Raw genomic sequence first — 25,066 nt, forward strand, 5'->3', positions numbered from 1 at the left:
ATAAGCGAGGTTAAAGTAATTTTTGTAATTTATATTTCGACATGACAGACTCAAACATTTATTTATTCAATTAGACTTCTTCTAGAAGTACTTTTGAATAATCATTAGTTTTAAAATTTACCACCGATTCGGAAAGCAGTACCTATCTATGGAGAAGAACCAGCAAGGAACTCCATAGTTGCTCTTTTACAGGGAAACTATACCCTTGTGGAGTTGACATCGTTTAGTTCAGAACTTAAACAGTAACTTTTATTCCAAAGGTTCCGTAAACTATGTACGTTACAGTCGACCATTTTAACGAACGATAGTTCTATATTCGTTATAATATTAACATGCATTGCACAAGTTTGTTCCCGGAATACTATACGAAGTTCACATCGTTTCTCTTTGTTTCGAAATATGGAGAAATATTTCAATTGAAATAGTTACCTGTATTAATTAATGTATGTTAAAATGGTGTGATATTTAATTTTTATCTTAATTTGCAAAGTTAAGATTTGGATCATTGAGCTTATTTCTTTCCTTCTTTGTCATATAGGTACATGAAGACATATAAAACTCGTATTATAAATTTAAAAATAATCCTACTAATAGTTATAAATGCGAAAGTTTGTGAGGATGGATGTGTTTGTGTATGTTTGTTACTCTTTCACGCAAATACTACTGAACCGATTGCAATGAAATTAAGCACACATATAGGGAGCTGGATTACAAGATTACATAACATACATACATAATCCATACTAATATTATAAATGCGAAAGTAACTCTGTCTGTCTGTCTGTTATTCAATCACGCCTTAACTACTGAACCAATTTGCATGAAATTTGGTATAGAGATATTTTGATACCCGAGAAAGGACATAGGATAGGTTTTATCCCGGAAATCCTACGGGAACGGGTTTTTCTTTGAAAACGCGGGCGAAGCCGCGGGCGTAAAGCTAGTATTATATAGCATGACATTACAGCATGATATTTCACAATTACACATAGAACTGAACTAAATAATAGAATATTCCAACAATATGGTAATTATGAATATGCATACCTCAAAGTTCTGGTCCAACTCGTCAGTTGTGATAAGTTATGTCCTTAGTGATATAGGCAATGCCAACTTTGCCTCAATGGAGTTGGAAACTATTTTATGTGTAAGATAATATTAGTTTTTATAGTTGAGCATCCTCATATCTATACTTTATACGACGACGCGGTTGGCGCAGACGGTCCCGGGTTCGATCCCCGGTCAGGGCAAATATTTGTGTGATGAACTCAATTATTTGTTCTTGGGTCTGGGTGTTATATATCTGTGGTATTTGGTACGTACCACTTAAGTGCAAAATGGTGATTTTTGGGTATGAGCGTTTGAAAGTTTTCACGGTTGCTACCCTGTTGCTACAGATCGGAATAAACACTTGAGTAAAACAAATTTATGATATTTAAATGTCTATTATGTTCAAGTTTTGAACACTTACAAAAAAAATAAAAAAAATGTTCTAGTTCAAGAGTAATTGTTACTTAACATGTTTGTACCAAAAGAAAAAATGTGAAAATGATGTGAAAATGTCTAAAACGTGTGTACTTAAGTGGATTAGAGCATATTTATTTGTACTCTTAATTAGTATTTATTCCTATTTTTACCTTAATGGAAAGGATTTTTCTTTTTTTTTTTTCGACGGAGACATAAACAGACATTAAAAAACAAATATTATGGGGAAACGTCTTCCATACAAATAGATTTAACCATATATAAAAACAAAAACGAATAGGAGTGTGATTTGCCACAAATAAGTACTCATAAAAAAGCCAGGAAATATTGTGATTTTCGTGCAATATGCAATTCTCTGATACTCTCTCTACAAAGTAAAATCCTTAAAGTAGTGTGTGTGTATGTGTGTGGTTCAGAAGTCACGGTAGTTCGCTTGCCTGCCGTGCTAGATGCTGCGGGATCGATCCCATCAACCGACATGTACCAATGTGTCTTTTTCGGATGCATAAGTAAATTCTCTAATAACCAGAGATACATCTTCTATAACAAGAAAACATCATCATTTCTAATAACAGGAAAACATCGTGATGGCAACCAAGATTTTGGTCTGAAATCACCAACCAGCAGTGAGCAAGCGTGGTGATTACTGCTCATGTCTTCTCCTTGTGAGAAGATGTCTTTACCCTGCAAATAGTTACGAGCTGGATCCAGTCAAATAAAATTTGTTTGTAAAACGTACCGTCAAATGTGGCTACTTGACCTTTACTTGGCAACTTGACCACACCTTCCGTTTAACAACAAAATATCAAATTTTGTAGAATTGAAAGCAAATTGACCTAACGTATCGATGTTGGTAGGTTTTTAAAATATTAATTGGCAACATATTTTAATTTTAAAGCGGTAACGCTGTTGGTTCTCGCAATATAACGTATCGAAGTGTGACTGTGACTAAGGATCTTTTGCCGGTGTCAGTATTGTTATGTTTGTAGAGCTTAAACTGCACATCTCAGGTGAGTACAGTTTTGATATGTTGTGTAATAAACCCTAGAGATTGATTTTACAGTGGGAACTATCCAATTTTAGGCTCATCTGTCGAAATATTTGCTTGGGCATTGATGCCTCAGGTTAGGTCAAGTTGCCATTGACCGCTGCGTGGCAACTTGACCGACGCCTAGGGTTGACACAAAAAAATAACGTGACTGCATTTTTTCCTTTTTTTATCTGTTTCGAGTTTTGCATAGTAAAATCAATAAATTTGCTGCAAATTTCGGACAATCCAGATACTTATACTCTCTTTGATGACAACGATTTAGCATATTTCTAATGAAAAATAAATGTTTCCTTACCTATTAATAAATACCTATAAGTATTAAGTAATATACATATACATATGTATTAAATTTGGTTTAATAAATAAATAGTTCATTAAAATTTGTGTTTTGTTTGTGACAACCCTATCCGACATGTAATGATTTGTATGAAATCATTACAAATCCCGTGGCAACTTGACCAGGTAGCCAGAGCCTAACAGTTTATTGTAAAACTTCGGGCTGCAATATTTAAAAAGTCGAAGACTTAAAAAATAATAGCAACTTAGCCTAAAACAAGAATGTTAAGCATCTACCTATGAAAACTGATGTGCAAGGTCAAGATACCACATCAGTGTCAACTTGACCTGTATTACGTTTATTTGTAAATAATGTTAGATTCAATATATTTTAAAGAAATACCTAGTAAAAGTGAATGATGAAATCATTCATGACATGAACAAATCATAAAATGTTAATAAAAGTTTAACATAAAAAAGTTAGCTAAGAAAAAGTAAAAAAATGTGGTCAAGTAGCCACATTTGACCGGTACCACTACAACATTCATTCATAGTCGTCATCACTGTCCTGAAAGTCATAAGATTGTTTCTAGTCAGACCATGAGACAATGATTTGAAATAATCATCATAAATTGGATCACTTATTGGCAGGAGATCTAAGATATCTTTGAATTTCAGAGCATCGATATTGATAGGCTCATTAGAGGCCAATGGCAAAGCCACTTCGGAGAATTCTCAGTTCTCTTAAACCAGAAATACAGAAACTCTTCATTTTCACTCAAAGAGTATTTAAAATCTACGTCATTAGACTTTTCATACATCAACCAGAAAATACAGTTCTAACCAAATGTAGTTTTGTCTGTTGCAGTATTTCTTTTGATAAAATGAGTAGGTAGTCAATAGTTTCGAAAATGGAAAGAAGTCAGATTCATTAATTAATTTTACATCATGGCGATTGCTGGTCATTTTCATTTATCTTGGGGAACGGAGATGGTGCTGTTTCTTTTTTGAATGAATCTTTCAATATCTGCTTAACAGGCAAGATATTATACCGTTTTTGACCTGGAAAACACTGAATATAAAATAAGCTACTCTACTTCTTCTGCCAAACGGTTAATAAAATGCCATAAGCATGATGCGATTTTATCCGCACCTCTTTGAGCTATTCCTTCATACATAACATAATGGAATGTTCGTTTAGTAGTAACTTTGCGGATTTTTAAATTGAAAGTCCAAAGTTTCTTTTATAAAAGGCTACAGATGCAGTTAAATTTGGAATCTGTAAACAAACAGCTTTTATCTTTTAGTTTCATAGTGAAATGTTGCCTTATGCTCCGATTTTTCTAAATCTATTCTAATCTGACATGAAAGAATGAATTTGAAGAGACAAAGAATCAAACCTTGTGCGTGTAGGTATCGTTATTTGGCTTTTTAAACGTTTACCAATCTAACCAAATCGATTTAAAGATTGGTAAACGTTTCTGAACACACTAAGTCTAAGAGATCTTGCATCACATGCATGTTTCTTTATAGATAATAGGCTTGAGACCTAATGTCTGAAGATTTAAATTATGTGCCAAATAACGTTATATTTAAGTAAGGGAGAACTCAGAGAAGACCTGTTAAGTTCACAAATAATTTTATTTGATTTGGTACAAATAAGTTAAGTGATGATAATAATTATTCAAGTTTGGTCTAATTATGTTAAGTGCTCTTACGTTGTAAATGGCCGTTCGTTGATTGAGTATTCGTTTTACAAGTCTATGTTAAGTTATATTAATATATTTGTATCAAATAAAAATATTTTTTTTTGTACTTAAGTGGTTTTGAGACAACCTATTTAAGGTATTTCTACTATCAATAGGCTTATGTGACATAGACCAAACGAAAGAGGACGTTTTTATCAGTATAGATGGCCAAAAAACAAAAAAATGCCATTTTTGCACTTACGAGGTATATACCAAACACCACAGATATGTATTTATTAGATATTATATTTATCGTCGCTTAGTACCCACAATACAAGCCTTAATTGAGCTTACTGTGGGACTAGGTCGATTTGTGTAATAATGTCCTATAATATTTATTTATTTTATTTATTTATACTTATAAAATAAAACTGAAGATTTTCTTTGTTTGAATGTACTAATTATCAGGAACTACTAGATCGATTTTACAAGAGATATACACTAGTCTTATCATACCTCTACTAAAAAAAAAGCTGAAAAGTTTGTTTGTTTGAACGTGCTTATTTCAGGAATTACGAAGACCGATTTGAAAAACTATTTCACTGTTAATTACGTGATCACTGAGTGCTATAGGTATGCGGAACACGGGTGAAGCCGGGGCGGACTGCTAGTCATAATATTAATTACTAGCAGCACCTACATTATAAATTAAGGGTTACAGAACTTCATTTTATAGATATTATATCATTAAAACTAAAAAAGCCGGACATTCCGCTTAACATTTAAAGCCAAAACCAGACTGGAAGCGAGCCAATGCAACCGATTTATTCGCAGCGATAATGTTTGGTCCGCTTCTAAATTTATGAAAGTCACAGTGATCAACGTTCTTTTGTTTATGCTTTGTTGCCTTTGTTTAAATAGTTATTTAGTACGTTTGGCAAGAATTAATCTTTGCATAAACTACAAAATAACTACTTACTTACGTAGTTACGTTTCAAGTGTGCAATAAATCTTTAAAATATTTAGCAAAGACATGATTTGAAACTTGTAAATGGAAAGAGTAAGGTATAGGCACAGAATACATAATAGTAGCTAAACGCTACAGAACGGACACTCTCGGCGCTCTCACCAAAATTAAACACTTACCTCACCCCGCACGATCATGCTATAAATGGTCCGCATTTTTCTACAAGGACGATACGCAACGAAGATTGACAACATTAATCAAATTGACTTAAAGTAATTTTATTATTTTGGATTTGTGATTATAGTCCGGGATACATCGCCCATTTTTGCAAGTGATTACTATCAAGCTAATTTTTCGTGAGTAGCTTTATTTTGATGAGATGCCCAATAATTTCATGTATAAAACTCTCGATTGTGGTAGCTTACAGAGGTAACAAGGATAAAAATTTTTGATTTGACGGTTCTCAAATATTTATTACGCAATTTGTAGGACAATATGTCTGTTGAATTATATAAGTATTAAATAAGTGAAAATAAAAAAATCAGCTGGTTAGTAATCATTTATGATGACTTCGTTATCGATACACATTGGAAAGGGGGACTCTTTGATCAAACCATAGATTTTGTAGGACAAATATTTTTTCGAATAATTTAGATAATTATCTTGAGATTGAACAAAAAAAAAACATTCAATTAGTAATTAATATTTGAGAACCATCAAATCAAAATATTTTATCCTTGTTTCCTCTGGTAGCTACCACAATCGAGAGTTTTATACATGAAATTATTGGGCATCTCATCAAAATAAAGCTACTCACGAAAAATTAGCTTGATAGTAATCACTTGCAAAAATGGGCGATGTATCCCGGACTATTATCGTTTTTTGTAGAAAATGGTTAGATGTTGTGCTGTTTACGGATGTATTTCATCAGAAAAACGCGAATTCACAAAAGAGTCACAAATGTGCCAACCATAAAGCGTTAACACACACATTTGCAGTCTCTACAGTGTGACTGTCAAAACGATAATTTTGTATGGAGTGTCCGGGGTGTGGTATAGGTATACTAAACTAGATATTATAAATACACTAGCGAGCCGCCCCGGCTGCGCACGGGTGCAATGGCGGCTTACGGTCTTACTAATAAAATGTTACCCATTCGCTATGCAATGGATTACTTATTGCAATAACCTGTCTTGTTTTTGTGATAAACGTTTCATGGGAGCAAGAGCAGGACACAGCTATGGTAGAAAATGTTAGAAATTAATCCATTGTTTAACGTTTTATTAGTTTCAAGCACCTAAATAAACAGATAAATAGAAGGACGTTTTGCCTATTATTTATCTCTTTATTCAGTGAATACCTACGTGTAAACAAAATAAAATACATAACTGTGTCCCCACTTCGCAATCCACGTAATTATGAGCGTAAGTATTTGGAGGGAAATTCTTAGAGATTGTCTCTCTGAAACTTTCGTAGGATAACGGAGTAGGGTGCATATGCAGTAATAAATATTAATCCTACTAATACTTCTAAACCGATTACAATGAAATTTGGTAGGTTGGTAGCTGAAGACCCAGAATAACACATACTTTTATCCCGGAAATCCTAAAGGTTTCTTCTATACTGCGGGTGTTTCTTTGAAATCGTGCTTGCTTTTTTATTTTTTTAATGACAGTATATTTCTATATTCCTACATTTTGATAGATCCGTTTGTGATCCGTACACAAAAACTGCTTATGAAAAATAAAAAAGGCAATTTCTCTATCAACGCAATATAAAACATATTTTAAAATATATTTTCATTTTTGCACAATTTCCAATATTATTTTTTAATTTGAAGCATTTTGTAAAGGTCTTTAATTAAATTTTTCGCACAATCACTAATGTAATCAATCGATTTAAATACATTAAAAGTACACAGTCACTATTGAAAATAAATTCATTTTCCATTTTCTTTAACAGTCAATTATTTCAACCGATTTCAACATAATCCAGACATTTTCGCCTTGAACTCAATTATTAATTTTATAAATTTATTTTCCATTTTATTTTAAAGCAATTATATTCAACCAATTTATTTAATATAAAAGTGTTATAATTCAGTCATTTTCGCATTGCTTTATAGTGTGACAATGTCTATCTGTCTCTATGTATTTTTATCTTTAAAGCTTGATTTTAATACCGTTTCGTTTATAGATAGAGTTGTTTTCGAAGGTATAGTATACATTTTTTTAAATTTAAGACAAAGCGCAGCCGCGAGCGGAAAGCTAGCTATGTTAATAAAAAGAGCGGGTGTTCTGACATGTGCTTGGCACAATAATCTTTTTTTTCAGTTTGAATTGAAATTGAAAATAATTGATTGTGCCGATCACGTGTCAGAACTCAGCAGTTAAACTTCTTAAAGATTCAAAGATACCAACATCATCGCTTTACTCCATGACGTGACGGTTTTCCCATGACGCGGCCAATTTTACTCTCGATAAAGTAATTTATTTTTAAGTATTTATTTCCCGTAATCCCAACATTAATAGTCACCCTATTCCAAGAACTGTACAGTACAGGGCTCTTAACAATTCCACTTTTCAGTTAAAATATCCGGTGCCTGCAAACCCCTGCGACCCATTTCTATTTGCTTTTAAACACGTCCAAATATTTCATTATGAACCTTTTTGGGATTAACGACTTTATTAACGTTTTTGTGACTGTTTTAAAATAAAACTTGTATGTTTTTAACACGCTTTTATTAGTCTCGTCATTAGATATATTTGTCTTCAGTTGTTTTGATATTATACTAAGTGTTTATTTATTATTTTAACTGTATATACATATATTTAGGCTTAAATTGAACATAATTTTTGAATGTACTATTATTTGTTTATATAAAAAACTAGCTTTCCACCCGCGACTTCGCCCGCTTTGTCTAAATCTAATAAAATGTATCCTAAAACCTTCCTCTTGAATCACTTGTATCTATTAAGAAAACAGATTCAGAATCCGTTGCGTAGTTTTAAAGATTTAAGCATACATAGGGACAGAGAAGAGACTTTGTTTTATACTATCTAGTGATTAGTGAAGCAGGTGAAAGAATTGCAATGAATGCAACATCAATACAACTACATGTAACATCACGACCAAGATATGCATTTTGCAAACAACGTCACGCCAAAAAACTAGCTTAAAAACCGACATACAATTCTACAATTACACATAATCGTTTTATAATTACAACTAGTACTACATTGTTGCAATTAATTCACTTTATTATTCACGACTATACACCGAATGACACCTTACGAACTAATTTAATATTAATTTTGACTGAAGAGATGCAAGAACACATTGTATGCAGGGAATACAAAATAAACCAACGTTTTGCTGGTTGACAATAATTTGGAAGCATGCAGTGGAAAACCGGAGTTTGAGTCCACATAATTCGTAAATGTATTTTGGCACTAAACTGGAAACGTGGTTTGTAATAACGGCTTAATACTATAGCGTTTGCATTTTTGTTATAAAGTATGACGACTTACTATATGAACAAAAACGAATTCGAAGTAAAGATGTGATAAGATGATAAATAAAATGGTCTTTATGATGTTATGTATGATGGCATAATTGTTAATTTTTATTGCTTACTAGCTTTCCGCCCGCGGCTTCGCCCGCTTTGTCTAAAACCTAGTAAAAGGATATACTAAAAGTCTAAAACATTCCTCTTGAATAACTCTACCTAATGAAAAAAACCGTACCGCATCAAAATCCGTTTCGTAGTTTTAAAGATTTAAGCATACATAGAGGCAGAGAAAACGACTTTGTTTCATAATATGTAGTGATAAGTTTAATATTGAAAGGGTTCAAATGAGCTATTTAATTATGTCATAATACGATTAATCTCGAAAGTTTTCATCTTAAAAAACAGTACATATTTTTATGTAATGTGTAAACAACGTTGCTGTCAAGTTCGTTTTCAACATGCCTTATAAAAGATACTTACTCAATGTTCATTCCAGATTTACTTTATCGAATAATTAAATTTCACTCAGAGCTCATAGACAAAATGTTGGGCATAAAATCCGAGCCTTATAATTGACTTACATTTGGCACATCACTAGCGAAGTAATTAACACAATTATAAACGTTTCGTATAAAATACATTTCACTTTAATTATTTCGCACATTCTTCAAAATGTTCTCGTCACTACTCCTACAATTTGAGGATCCGAATAGGCCTTTCCTGGGTCCTATCATTAAATACCTGTCCTTTTGGGGCCTCTGGCTTCCAGATGGCTTTCGAAATAAATGTTTTGCTATCTTCATTCAACTCCTAGAAACGATTTTCATTACAACTGAATTCCTTGACATTTTCTACGTTAAAACTGACCTGAACCTACTACTAACGAACCTAAAATTTTCCATGCAGGGCGTAATCAATATTTGCAAAGCGTGGTCTTTGATTTTCTGGCAGAAAGACTGGCGGAATATTTGCGAATATGTGACTAGAGCGGATTTAGAAAACCGTCGTTCAAAAGATCCGCATCAAGAAGTAACTGTCAGGAAATTCACTCGATACAGCCGGAAAGTGACCTATATGTTTTGCGCTTTATCTTACGCTACTGCTTTTGTAGTTATATTCCAACCAGCGTTCAAGTACCTTTTGTCCCCGAAGTATAGAGAGAATACTAAAGACGGGACAGAAGATTACATGGAAGTCGTGAGTTCCTGGGTGCCTTTTGACAAACATAAAATGCCAGGTTACTTCTTTGCTTGTGTGATCCAAGCTTTTGGTACTTTATTAGCTTGCGCCTGGATTACTTCTTATGATATGATCGCTTTATCTGTTATGATATTTATTCGATTGGAATTGGAGTCTATTAGAATTGATTGTGCTACAATATTTGATGTAGTCGATGTAGATGATGGTGATATTGTTTTGGACAGAATTCAAACGTGTCACCGACGTCATGTGGAGTTGATAAGGTAAGATGTTTTACAATAATATTATCTTGTGTTCGGTTTTTACTAACTATAATTTAACTTACTTGCTCTTTATTTAATGATATTTTATAGTTATTATTTTATATATTAATATTGTATTTTTTAAATGAGAAATAGAATATAACGTAATGAATATTTTTGTCATAGGTACCCAGCGACACTATTAATCTGAAAACGAGTCCACTACTTATTTCATCTGTTAATGGCATACCTATAGAATATTAAAAAATTAAAACACACACATACTACACCTACATACATTCAAAAAGCAAACACCCAGAGCTAGAAATTTCATTGCAGTGTTTGTCTAAGGAAAATAACAATATTGTTACATATGAGTATAACTTTTCTGTAACAGATGCTGTCGGCTATATAACTCTTGCAGTTCACCAATTCTGATGTTATACACTTTTATTTGCACAGTAATGCTCTGCGCTACAGCTCATCAAATAAACGTAAGCGATTTATTTATTTTGCTCCTAAATAAGTTAGAAAACTAAAGGTTTAGAAAACTTTATGAGCGTATGATAAATGCAAATATGGGAATGCATACGAAATAATTTATAGCTAAAATGTTAATAATAAAGAAGAGTTAGAGTATTAATTATTATTTTTGTTTATTTAATAACAATTAAACCACATCGAATCAGACCCTGAAAAATGAAAGGGTTCTATTCCTGAGCATACTCAAGCGTAAGAGAAAAAAAAAGACTCGATTAGTAAAGTATTTCGGTCGCTATCGTGTTAACAAGAAAAAGGATCCGCACATACAGACACACGGACGTCCAAGACAGAACTTTTTTAAACTGTTTTTTAACTAGTTTAAATAACAAAAATGACATCAAAAATATCATGAACGTTAAAAATAGTGTTTTTTCTTAATATGTGTGTGTATGTATTATCTTACAAGTACAATGTATGATACATAAAGACATTTTAAGTTTGAAAAATCAGATGTTTTGCGCGAAGTGACAGTAGTACCCACCTCAACGCTTCGCTTATGAGGCGTGCAATAATCATAAATGTAGAGACTCACTTCAGAGCAAAAGTACCTACGTAACTTATGGTATAAAATAAAATAATATATAATTTGAAGTAATAATTTCTTAATGATATAGAAATAGATTATTACTTACATCTAACAGTAACATTTTAATAATAAAACCTGTACAAACATACAATAAAATAGGTTATATCTATACTAATATTATAAAGCTGAAGAGTTTGTTTGTTTGACCGCGCTAATCTCGGGAACTACTGGTCCGATTTGAAATTTATTTCGATGTTAGAAAGCCCATTTATCGAGGAAGGCTATAATATATCATCACGCTAAGACCAACAGGAGCGAAACCACGCAGGTGAAACCGCGCAGCACAGCTAGTTTCATAATAATTACATTAATTCAATACATATTATGTTATTCATATGTTAATGTAAATATAATCAAATTTAATGAAAAGGGTATTCTAGTAATTTTCTCAAGTATAAAATCAAACTATATTTGGCAAGAGTAAAGACTGAAACCTGAATTTCTAATATCAAAGCTAAAATGTAGGTATTGTTTCTATTAACATTTTATGGTTTTTAAAAAATAAATAGATAAAAATGTGTGCGTGTACACACGTAAGAAGTGAAACTTTTTTATGACATTATTTTTCAAAAAATAATTTACTATATGCAACTTTACAGAAATACGTCGAATCACGCGTGGTAGGGATAAGAAAAAGATGGCGCGTAACGGAAAAATGTCACGCGTAACAAAAAAAATGTTACACTTAACTTATTTCCAACCCCGATAAAGAAGTTTCACTTAAAATATACTTAGTATGTTAAAAGTAGGGATGTAACGATACATGATTTTGCCGATACGATACCGATACCGATATTTGTAGTAATGTATCGGCGATACCGATACCGATACCGATATCGATGGCTTGGTAGAAAAATAAATAGTGAATTATGCATAAAAAGTTACCAACATTTAACAGAGACAACTGTTAATCGTATTCTTTTAAATAAAAATGCCAAATCAAAAAACAACAAAACCATTTATTTCAGTATTATTATTTTACGAAGTCAGTTAAACTTTAAGTAATACACATATTTATTTATTTTTATTTATTTAATAAAAATAAATAAATCAGTACCTAATAAAAGTTTACTATTCTGCCGTCCTTTAACTAGAAAGTCGTTAAGCCCACGAAGTGAGTTTCGAGTAAATGGCAAAAAACACGGAAATCGTTATTTCTTAAAAATTATGACACTTACAATAATTATTGTGAGATACATCGATCGACATTTAATTATATTATATATAAATATTAGTTTTTACCCAGAAACTGTTATAATTTATTTTTAAATTCACTTTTTCTCATTTAGTTCAGCATATAATCTGAAAATTTTAACTATTTACTGGACAAGACGGCCGTTCACATACCATAGCGACTTTTTAGCTAAGTAATTTAGTATTTTTATTTTCATTTTGTGATTTTTTTTTATTTAGTAATAAAATGCTTACCTTAAACGTCGTTAAGCTACTATAACTACTTTTAAGCTATGACTTTCGTTTTAATTTAAATTTCTAAAACTTTATAATCAGCGTTTAAGGGCTTTTGGATGCTTTTGTACTATGATTCTATATAGTTGTACTAAATTTTAATCTTACTAATGTTAAAAATTTGCTGCTGTCTGAGGCTTTGCTCTCGGGAATTACATCCTCTGGGTCAACCAATGGAAAGGAAAAGGATCAAAAGCTTTTAGGTTTAAGTATTAAGGATTTAAACACTATCTAAATTAATGGTTTTAGCGTCTTATTGTGAGTAACAAGTACATATTTTAAACTCTTTTACTAAATGACTCTTTTAAGTTTTCGATAAAATTAACCTTTATTTCTCGTCATGTTCACGTTTATTACATTACAGTGGCTCATTAAGGGGTTAAGATTGAGATAAATCTTTTTTGGAACCGTATATTCATTTAGTATTGCAATTTTAACGTTATTTTATAAATATTCTTCTGCGAAGCCATCATACGAGTCACGGATATGTGAGTACATATAGAACCACAAACAATGTAAACATAAATCGTTTCCTGAAAAAAAAATTTAGACTTGTGCACAAGGTTTTTGAAAAAATACACCCTAGTTTCAATAGGGCTTCAAGCTCTTACATGTGGGATGCTCTTAATAAATAATGTAGAACCGCTTATCAAATGATTAGAAGACTCTTTCATCCACATTCAGAAAATATAATATACCAGAATATGTGGAAAATAGCAGGAGGTAGAAAACTTTTTATTTGCTACAATGTAAAAAATACAAATCTTAATAATCTAATCTAATACATATAAAGATAAGAAAAAATAGCAATAGTTGCAAAATGGACTCCCCGTCAGCGGGTCAAAGGTAGTGTACTCCTAACAATTTTTGTATCACCATCTCTAGTACATTGCTTGACAGTCGATTACTAATTCCACCCAAGGGGTAAATTACATAATTAATAAATAGTTTTAAAAATTAAATAGTACAGACTGTCTTTCTTCTCTTTCTCGGTTACAGAGACAAATCAGAGTCTAAACAGAGAAGTACGATTGAAAGTTCGCACTGTCGTAACCATTACCTACCAAATTTTCGTAACTTTGACTTGTTATATTTTCCGTAATTTAGCTGCTAGATTGTTTAAAACTTAGTAAACCTGATCAGAAACAATACGTCTTGTAAAAGAAAATCAAAAACAATCGGTACTCTGCTTGGGAGCGACATTATTTCATCATCACTCTCATCCCCAAAACTGATGCATCACCAGAATCGGATAACTGCCTTTTAGCTAAAAAATGAGGGTTAGCTGCTTTGTAGCTAAGCAAAAAAGTGTTATTAGAATTTTTCCTAAATAAAATTACTTAACTAAAAAAGCGTTAAGGGCGAGTAACTGCAAATAAGGTAAGGATTTCCATTAGAATCGTTATATGAAAGCATATCATAAAGCAGTTATAGTCCTTTTGCGTCCCTATAGTCAAGTATAATCTGATAACGTACTTTTAGTCAAGTAAAAAGCTAAAAAATAATTATTAAATCTGGCGGTTAAGGTACTTTAAAGGAAATTTAGCGAAGTAGTGTTGGTTAGACGCTTTCAAGTTATGGAATCGCTGAACTATTAATGCTAGAGAAATGATTCTTAGACAGAAAGATAGAGAATTCTGAACTCTGTCACCCTACATTTAAAACTGAAAATTGACCATTTGAGGGTTAACGGCTTTTTAGTTAAAGGACGGCAGTATTGGTAGAGATTTTTCAGAAAACAAAGTGCGCACGCGCGGGCGGCCTCCCGCATCGTTCATTGGGCGCGGATTTTTGAATTATTTGATATCAAAAAAATTGGTTGTTTGTAAAGTAGGTTTACGATCGAGATGTTTACGTGATAACATAATGCAGTGGCAGCGCTCGAGATGAAACGGGAGATCGGTCCGTCTCTCTCTCGTTATACCTGCGATCGCGCTCGTGAAGTTTTGGTGTGACACAAGTTTATGAACATGACTGTCACCCGACTAAAACGATTTTAAAAACGTTATCACGTTAAAAATTAAAAAAATTCAAAATTATTTATTTCTTTCCTTTACATAAACAAATTTGTGATTGGAACACTCCTAGTAAGCAAATAAAATGCTTGTGTCAGGAGGTTCCGCTCTTCCTTAACACTATTACAGAAACAGAAATAAAACAATATGAATAATTAATAAAAAAATATCGGTATCGGTTGATTTATTATCGGCGATACCGATATATCGGCTTGCCGATATATCGGCCGATATATCGGTATCGGTATCGGTATCGTTACATCCCTAGTTAAAAGTATTTATCCATTTTTTGAAAACCTTGCTCATTAATTGTTTCTTACTTATAGAGTCAATTTCATAGTAAAATTTGAATATAATTTAAAATTAATATTCACTATATTAGAGCTTTTGAAAATTATACAATTATATATATTATATAGGTCTGTGGAAGAATTCTGTTTATAAAACGTGTAATTCAAAATATGTACAAATAAGTAAAACATTTGAATAGCTGTGTTTTACCTGAAAATAAAACACATATTAAATACTTACCTATATTTGAAGCTTACTTATTGAGAAGGTACCTAGCTTTTTCCGCCTATTTTCCCTCTCTTTCTCGTTGTATATATGCTATCTCTCTCGCACACGGCACACCTCCCACCAGGTGGCGCGGCCGGCGCACGATAATGTGCAGGCGCTTGATCTTCTTCATTGAGTCGAAATCCTCAACAGGTGGACGTTAAGTGTAAGCTTCAAATATAGGTAAGTATTTAATATGTGTTTTATTTTCAGGTAAAACACAGCTATTAAACACTTGACCGTAATTTGAAGCTTACTTATTGAGACCTGTTTGTTACCCACCTGGTGTACAATATATGGACGCCAATGTGAATTTGAATAGGTACATAAGTAATTACTTATTTCTTTATTTGAAAGAGTAAGGTGTGCAGATAGTATACCAATAAATCACACAAATTTTTATATTATTTATATTAACAATCCCAGATGAAAAGTTAATCAAATAAGAACCAAAAAGTTAATCATAATGATTAAAAGTATTAGAACTTATGAGATTGGTTCAAGCGTACCTTAGTTAACCTTTTGGGCTTGAAAAGTTAAAGTTACTACAATTTTCACTATCTTTAGCGTAAATCTGCGAAAGCGCCAGTAACGACTTTCAATTACGCATTTAGATGTTACTTACAAAATGAAGCAACAGCTGATCCCGACGAGGCAAAAATACCTCAAACTCAAACCTTTATTTATTCAATTAGAACTCTGTAGAAGCACAATTGAATCATCTTAACATAGAATTACCACCTGTCTCAACTCACACAGTTTTAACCCAACCTGCTACAAGCGGACAAGAAGAGAACTTGGTCCTTACTTTTGGGGTCAGAAATAAATTTAAAAGGTCACCCCTTGAATAAGGCAATAAAATATCAAAACAGGTAAACGGTTTTAATTATAATACAGATTTTTAACATCCAACCAAAACGTGCGGTATCTATTAATGTTTAGAGCCAACGCCACCAATCATAATCTAAACATGGCTAGTACTTTCAGTACAATGCATGAATTATTTATTTAAAACTGATAGGTCATAAACTCTGTACTGGAAACAAATATACTGAACTTAAGAGACTAAAATGATAAGGAGCTTATCTGTGTCCCAAAACTGCAATTACTACAGCCAAGTACGTTACTTTTAATCAATTCGGTTTTAAGATATAATTATGATTTACATCAGAACTTATATACCGAAAGCCTCGGGACTACATAACGTGACTTATCTTCTTATTCTTATACTTATATAAAAATGAATCGCAAAATGTGTTGGTAAGCGCATAACTCGAGAACGGCTGAACCGATTTCGATAATTCTTTTTATATTCCTTGAAGTACGAGGATGGTTTTTATGTAGAGAAAACGTAAGTACCACGAGCGAAGCCGGGGCGGACCGCTAGTTTATAATAATAGTGTTTGTGCACAACACTAGGCAGTCAACAGCTATATGAACGTCAGATAGGAAAAGAGCCAAATTTATCCAGTCAGTAACAAAGGATTTTAACTATAGTTACTTTATTCTAATTCAACCAACTGCTACTAGCTACTCCGTATGTCTTTTGGATAGACGGAGGCAAATAGGATTTTTATTCCAACTATATCATTTGATATTTTGAAAATGTACTCCACATTTTCATACCGTCAGAGTCATTTTGCAGATTATAGTGGTGCAGCACTGAACACTGTCTATTAGGTGGCTGATGCTGCTGACCGGGCCTTCAGTTCCGCTTTCCAGAATACCTTCACCCTTCTAGGTGTTACTACTACTGAAATAGCGGTACTCTATCGCGTCGTTCAGGTCTCTAACTGACATAATGGCAAGAGAGATTATAAGCTTAACTATGCATTATTATGTTAAGGAATATGGTGGGTTTTGAATACTATCGTCGTCTGAAAGTATCTCCTTTCGATTAACTGCATTAAGGATGCAGATCTGATCCCATCTTTGTTCCGTAGGAATGCTACGACAGTCTAAACGTTACACTGAACAAAGAAAATTGCCCTGAATATAGTCGGTTGTTCCAACATCCGTAATATGGCTAGCCTAAGGTTAGTTACCCCTTGATTGTGACTGCTACCAATGGAGGCATTGCTCTTGTGTTGTCCACAGTTGTGCGAGTGCAAAAATGAAGAACTGAGCTCGTGGGGAGCTATGTCGAATGAATCTGTGTTAAGATTATGACAGTATAGGACAGTTAGCTGTGGATGCGAAGACAGGACATTACTTTATTCATCCGTAAACACGCGAGGCAGCCACGGACAGCGATATAGCAAGAACTAAACTAGCAAAGTTTAGTTCGCTTACCAGACTTTGTCATGTTTTAAATGCAGTATATCCTCTGAATAGCATTGCATTTATGACTATTGATAAACTTAATTCACCCGTAAACACGAGAAGCAGGCACGGATAGCGATATAGCAAGAACTAAACCAGCAAGGTTTAGTTCGATTACCAGACTTATATTTTAAAAGCCGTATAGCCTGTACATTTCATTTATTGCCCCCCCCCCCCTCAAAGCAAAGAAATGAGAAGTCATTTGGCAGAGCTTTCTCGTTAAGGGTAGGGGTTCCAAGTAATATCTAATAATAAGAGGCTTTTGTTTGGAAAGATTGACTTTCCGTTATTTATCCTCTATCCTATGTAACTCAACAGTCAGTATTCTCAGCATTCGTTGAGTACTTAAACGTTTTACGTTAATAGTTGTATATAACTTTATTATACAATATAATAATCCTGGTGGGATGACAAAAAACTTGTCTAACAAACGATTATCCTAATCCCTCAGCGATTTATTGTTTGAGCCCCGAAGAAAAGTCTCATGGGTGCAATAATGAGGTCAAATGGGTTGAAAAACGAGTCAAATAAATTGCCTACAAGACCGGGCAACTAAAATAGGCCTATGAGAGGTCAACTATACGTAATCAATCGTCATTTGTTACATTCAATCGCTTTGCGATTAAAAAATCTCTTCCGATGTTTGTATATGAAAATTGGTCGGCTAGTGCCATTTAATTACGATACCAAACATACCGTTGACACAAGGCTTGGTGACAATCCTCGAAACCACCGCCACAAATCATCTGCGAGATGATATTTGATCCGACTCGCCTTCCTTTGTTGTGATTAGGCTTTGCATTGGTAAATACAATTTGTTCAATTCCAATTTCCATAATTGGTAAACCAATGGTGGTTTCCTGATTCCTGAAGCGTAAACTTTTAGGATACGAAGTATCAATTTCATGCGCCCATTATTTGACGTATCTAACCTTTATTGTATTTATTAGGTCATTTACTATACTGCCCACTGTGAAGTAGATTTCAAAACCTTTTTCTACCTACCTTAGAAGAGTGAAGATCCGATACGGTCATATCCAAAACTTCTTTCGTGGGTCCTCGTTGACAAAAGCAAATATCTATGATCATTTTAATGATCAATCCTTTGTATATTTGCACCAATCGCCATTAAAGCCCCGCGAGGGCTGATATATATTTGCACCATTTCCCCGTGGGGACGGTTGTTATCAAAGCCCCGCGAAGGCTGATATATATTTGCACCATGTCTCCGTGAGGTACTGTTGTAATCAAAGCCCCGCGAGGGCTGATATATATTTGCACCATTTCTCCATGAGGGACGGTTGTAATCAAAGCCCCGCGAGGGCTGATATATATTCGCACCATCTTTTCCGTGAGGGACGATTGTAATCAAAGCCCCGCGAGGGCCGATATATATTTGCACCATTTCCCTGCGAGCGACAGCTGCGCGAGGGATGTTTGTAACTAGAAATAAGTAGGGCCTGCCAAAAAATGCTTAAGAGACACCCTGCGAGGGTGAATTTGACCTGGCTAACCCCTGCGAGGAGTAGTGGCCACATTTATGTATTCTGCTTCGAGCAAGAATACACCTTAGTGCTAATATAAAAATAGCAGTAAATAATCATTTAAATAATATAGCAATTAACAAGGTCCTTTAACTTATTTTCCAATGTTAGCGACATTTAATAAATTCATAATTCAAATCAATTCACTAAATTTTAAAATGAACTTCGATTCATATTTATTTTTGTTCATGCAATCGATGTAACATTTAGTTGCTTTATATCCGTTAACATTCCTTACGAACGCAACCATACCGTCGTAGGACGTTATAATATTTAATTGCACAAAATAATCTCCACTCACCCGCAATTTTTTACTTTTTGTCAAGGTGTACAAGTTTATAATATTATTCTAAAACGTTAGAAGTGAATTGTAAATCCTTTGAAATAAGTGTATCTAAATCTAATTAATTATATTAAGATATCTCGATAATTATTATACGATAACCCTTTCAGCACAAGTTCAGTAAACCAAAGAATTTAATTGTAAAATTTTTGGTACTTACTCGTTTTAACAAAAAAGTTGCATCATTTGAACATAGGAAACGTAATTTTCAATCAAATTAGCCGTGTGTAATATGTCTATTTTCACATAAAAACGGATCAGAATAATACTCATAAAAGGACACGTATAGACTACGGATAGTTTTGAATGTGTGGAACATTCATGGTACGTATCTACTATACATGAGCGAATTCCATCATTATTCAGTTGAGCGGTAACTCCCGTACGATTTATAAAATAATATCACAACGTGTTCTGACATGTCGTGACTTCTTGGAGCTGACTCATCTCGTTCGATAATTTTTAGTAATAAACTATGATAGGAATTCCGAACCGTTCCTAGCGATAACGACAATGTAATAAAGTCGTAGCAATGGATTGTATGCCTGTAAAGCTTTGAGTTGGCTCATATCCATACTAAGTATTAATTGTAATTTTTCCACGAAAAATTCACTTGTACCCTTGTAATAAAAACACATTATTAAAAATGAAATAAAATATTAAAAATATCTATATACAAGAGAGGGTATTTGATATATCTAGTAATATCAAATAATCACAAAAGTAATATTAACGATTCGAGTAAAGCCGAACGGTAACACCGTTAAAATAGCTTTACTCACAGTATTAAAAATTCAAATATTAATTAGTACATATTGCATAATGAAATATTTCAAAAGAAAAGTTACTATTTCAAGTAAAATGTAACGGTTGTATCGTTAATTTTAAATATCTTTATTCATGCTATTAAGTATTTAAGCATATTGAAAAATAAACTATTGCTGAAGGATTCATTAAAAACCTCAGCATTTTAAATAAAGTCCAACGATTATACCGTTGACTTTAAAGATTTTTACTCATTTTTAAGTAAAATATTATTAGAATAGATGTAAAAATAACTCACTGTACCGATCCGACGGGATACACTTTTTAACACTTTTAGCACTTGCTTTAAGCAATACTTAATACTTAATAGCACCAAGGTTGTAGTCTTGTAGACAACCTTCTCGCGGCGGAAGCTAGACGCCAATGAAGAAGATCAAGCGCCTGCACATTATCGTGCGCCGGCCGCGCCACCTGGTGGGAGGTGTGCCGTGTGCGAGAGAGATAGCATATATACAACGAGAAAGAGAGGGAAAATAGGCGGAAAAAGCTAGGTACCTTCTCAATAAGTAAGCTTCAAATTACGGTCAAGTGTTTAATGTATATATATTATAAAGCATTTGAATGCCATAAAACCAAAAATATAAATTCAACAAAAAAGGTCGTGTTCCATCGTTACAATATTGTATTCACTGAAAAGTGCTTCAAATTGGTTGAAATGGTTGTTAATCATCTCAATAGATGGCGCGCGGTGTGTCCCTTCAGACACATAAAACTGAAAGAATAGAATAAATTCGATTGCTCTGGCGGATCACGAGTGGCTGAGTTGGTCAGGCATCCGCCCCGGAATGGCGCGAAGGATGCGGGTTCGAGTCCCGCCTCGTGATCGAATTTTTTCTATTCTTTATAAATTTACATTTGAATGTAAACAAGCATACTTATAAATCTAATTAACTTCATCGTATAACATAAATACATAGGTACTTATATAGACCGGGAGATACTGACACAAAATTTCGAGTCATTTGTAACAGGATGGCGGTTCTACAGGGGTCTTAGTACGCAATGATAAAAAGAAAAATGATGGTGTGATCGCTGGTATCGGTGGTTTAGTCGCGTGGGCGTTAGCCGAACTCGTCGGAAAAATAGCGAAAGTCAAACGATTTGTAACACAAAAATTTTAGTATTTACCGATAGCCCATAAAAAAGAAGTAGGCGGTAGTGTCATGCCATACTTTTCCGGTGTGACTTACAGCCCGCCATACCGACGCGAATATGTTGATTTAAATAAAACAATTATTCAACCATTTGTACCAGGCTAACTTTTGCACAGGTAACCATCGTCGTGCAGCCATTTACGAAAATCGCCATGCCATACTTTTCGGACGATTCCAAATGGTCGCCATACCGCCGAAAATCTGCAAAAAAAATTTATTGCGCCAAACTTTTTGTACCAGTATTGCATTTGGATTTTTGGAGAGTATTTGATAAAATGTGACCATTATTATATTTGCCATACTTCTAGTAGGGGGAAAAAGTGCTGTCATACTTGAAAAATTAATTTAGTATTAATTTATATAAGTGAAGATTTCCAACACCTAGATCTTTGAAATTTTGTATTTATATTCTTTGATCTTCAAACTTCCAGGAAAAATAAGTGCCATACTGTTACAAATCGTTTGACTTTCGCTATTTTCCGACGAGTTCGACTAACGCCCACGCGACTAAGCCGCCGGTACCAGCGTTCACACCATCATTTTTCTTTTTGTCATTGCGTACTAAGAACCCTGTAGAACCGCCATCCTGTTACAAATGACTCGAAATTTTGTGTCAGTATCTCCCGGTCTATAACCTACCTATAAATTTTCGCTTAAATTTGTAACGCAATTTTCACTAATTCAAATTACAAATTATTTAAAGATTTTTAAATTAATGAATCATACCGTGAGTACTGAGTATATTGTAAAACAAATGATTAAATAAATTAAAATGTACTTTTGTTCCAAAAATGGTATGATAAAAATATATAAAAAATAAAAAATGTTTTGTCAGAAGTGGGATTCGAACTCACGCCCTCAGAGAGGACCAGAACAGCTCATACCTGCTTAGCAGGCAAGTAATACCTTGAGTCTGGCGCCTTAGACCGCTCGGCCATCCTGACAGTGACGGCAATTGTGAAATTATTAATTCATTTCAACACATTAATAATTATTACTCTATTAGAAACACAGACATGTATTGAGCATGTCTGTGATTAGAAACATAGGGCATCGTAAAACATGTACAATAGTATTTTCTTGCGCGAAAATGAGTCGTTAAAAGGTTCAAAATCGATTTTTGAGCTATTGCATAGTTTATCTAATTATTAATAGTAGGTACTTGTAGATTGTTATTATAATAATCAAAAATATTATCTATTTTAGAATTAGGTTCAACACCTGCTCAAATATAATTTTAAATTATGATTTAAATTTTGTAATTATTTATTTACAGATGGAAACAAATAAAATGCAACAAATGATGACATTAATTTATCTCATATTTGGTATATCTCAACTGTTTCTTTATTGTTGGCACAGCAACGATGTTTATTACGCTGTAAGTATATATTTTGGTAAAAAATGTTAACTTTAAAATTAATGGAACTACGATTTTTTTTTTCATCGTGGATGGTTATTGGTTGTGATATTATGTAATTATTAATATGATATTATAAACTTCACCTGTATGTTTGTATGTAACTGCCAATATTATGTACCAGACTCATTTAGAATCGACTATACTCACTTTAAATGGACAAATATTCAAACTTTGTACACATATCAAGGATAAGTGACATTATAATGAATTCATTTTTAATTATAATTATAAAATAATTAATTAAGGACTATATCCTATTAAAACATGATTTTAAGTTTTTTTTTAACTATATTTATTTGTTGTATTTTTCAGAGTATGGCCCTTGCAACAGGTCCGTATGAAAGCAAATGGTGGTCACAAAACGCATCAAAACAGAGAAGTATTTATGTCCTGGTTGGACAATTATCCAAATTAATTATATTTACCGCTGGACCATTCACAAACTTAACTGTAGCCACTTTTATAAATGTAAGTACATAATATATTTTTATAAAAAAAAAAAATATACAGTAATTTTCATTTTGAATCTGATAATATACACTGAATAAAGAAAAAAAAACTAATGTCAAATGAAAGACACAAATAAGTGTGTATGTTTGTTAGGTAGGAACTCTTTCACGCGACACCCACTAAACAGATTTTGATGTTGTTAACAAGTCAAACATAAGCAAAAGAAAATACATTTTCCCCTATATTCCTCGCGGCACAACTAACTAGCCATAAACACGAAATTGACAAAAAAGCGCTTCAAGCGATGTTAAACTAATTCGTACAACAATTACAGATTCTCCGAGGCGCTTACAGCTATTACACGCTGCTTTAACTTGAAGATTACTTCGCTAACTTCATTAGCCATCACGATACACGTATGACGTAAGGACCAGATTAAATGGAAATTAAAATTATGTCACATACCTATAAGTAGAGCAGAACATTCTATACATTTTCACTTATAATACCACAAGAGCTTCAAAATTATCGGGTATTTTCCGATAGGTTCGTTGCAAACAAATGAAGGAGTCAAGTTTTTAGTCAAGGTTAAAAAATCACGAGCGCGAAGCGCGAGTGATTTTTCCTGAAAAACTTGACGACTTTATTTGTTTGCAGGGAACCTTGAGGGAAATGCCAGATAATTTTGAAGCTCGTGTGGTATTCGGGAGATTATTTTTCCGTCCCAAATGTCGGCCAATAATTTCACAATTGAATTGAACCTGTCAGTTTGACGTCAACGACCAGAGAAAATTTTAAAAAAATTATCAGTATAATACCATGTAGGTTGTACCACGTGACGTCGAATGGTGCAATTGCACCAATAGAATTCTATTGGTCGATATTTGGGTCGGAAAAATAATCACTGTAAAACTGCTTTCACTGTAAAATGCTAAGCGGCATTCCTTTTAGCTAGTAGGTTTTAGTAATTAGTTTGTAAGTACATAGATTGTTAATATTTAATGTACCTGGCCTGCTTGCTAATAAAGTTTTTATTATTTTTTTTTTTTATTATTAGGATAGTTTTTGTCCCTATCCTATGAGGGCGAAAAACTAGTAAAATTATAAATACGAAAGTGTGTTAGGAATTAGGATGTATGTATGTATGTATGTTTAAAGAAACTTTGCAATGATGTAGCTTATGTACCAGATTAACATACATAAGCTAGTATAGTATTTATCTGTACCTAAGCTATAGAAATACTTACTTTTGCCTGCGCGTTCGTCCGCGGGTGAAACCGCACGGCACAGCTAGTCATAATAAGGCTCATAGCCTAAAACCACAACAATTTCTAAACTGCACTGAAATTGGTTGAATCATTCTATTATTATAATTACTTACATATAACATAATACTAGTAAGTATTTTTATTTTTT

General features: G+C 33.2%; 1 protein-coding gene and 1 non-coding gene across 2 annotated transcripts; one reads left to right on the forward strand and one right to left on the reverse strand.

Moving 5' to 3' along the window:
- The first annotated feature begins 10,052 nt into the window (after positions 1-10,052).
- On the forward strand, positions 10,053-24,023 carry LOC149478515 (4-vinylanisole receptor-like). Its single transcript, XM_089709169.1, has 5 exons — positions 10,053-10,441; positions 10,818-10,914; positions 23,054-23,158; positions 23,513-23,668; positions 23,985-24,023. Exons 1-5 carry the CDS (start codon positions 10,053-10,055, stop codon positions 24,021-24,023), a joined length of 786 nt encoding a protein of 261 aa, XP_089565295.1.
- On the reverse strand, positions 22,607-22,721 carry TRNAL-CAA (transfer RNA leucine (anticodon CAA)). The gene is made up of 2 exons: positions 22,684-22,721; positions 22,607-22,651 (listed from the first exon to the last, which is right to left on the reverse strand). It is a non-coding gene; the product is annotated as a tRNA-Leu (tRNA).
- Positions 24,024-25,066: the final 1,043 nt, after the last annotated feature.

This window comes from Colias philodice, chromosome 22 (genome assembly GCF_061535455.1).
Source record: "Colias philodice isolate Cphi_HAF_F1 chromosome 22, ilColPhil1 Martin Lab GWU primary, whole genome shotgun sequence".
Taxonomy (NCBI): domain Eukaryota; kingdom Metazoa; phylum Arthropoda; class Insecta; order Lepidoptera; family Pieridae; genus Colias; species Colias philodice.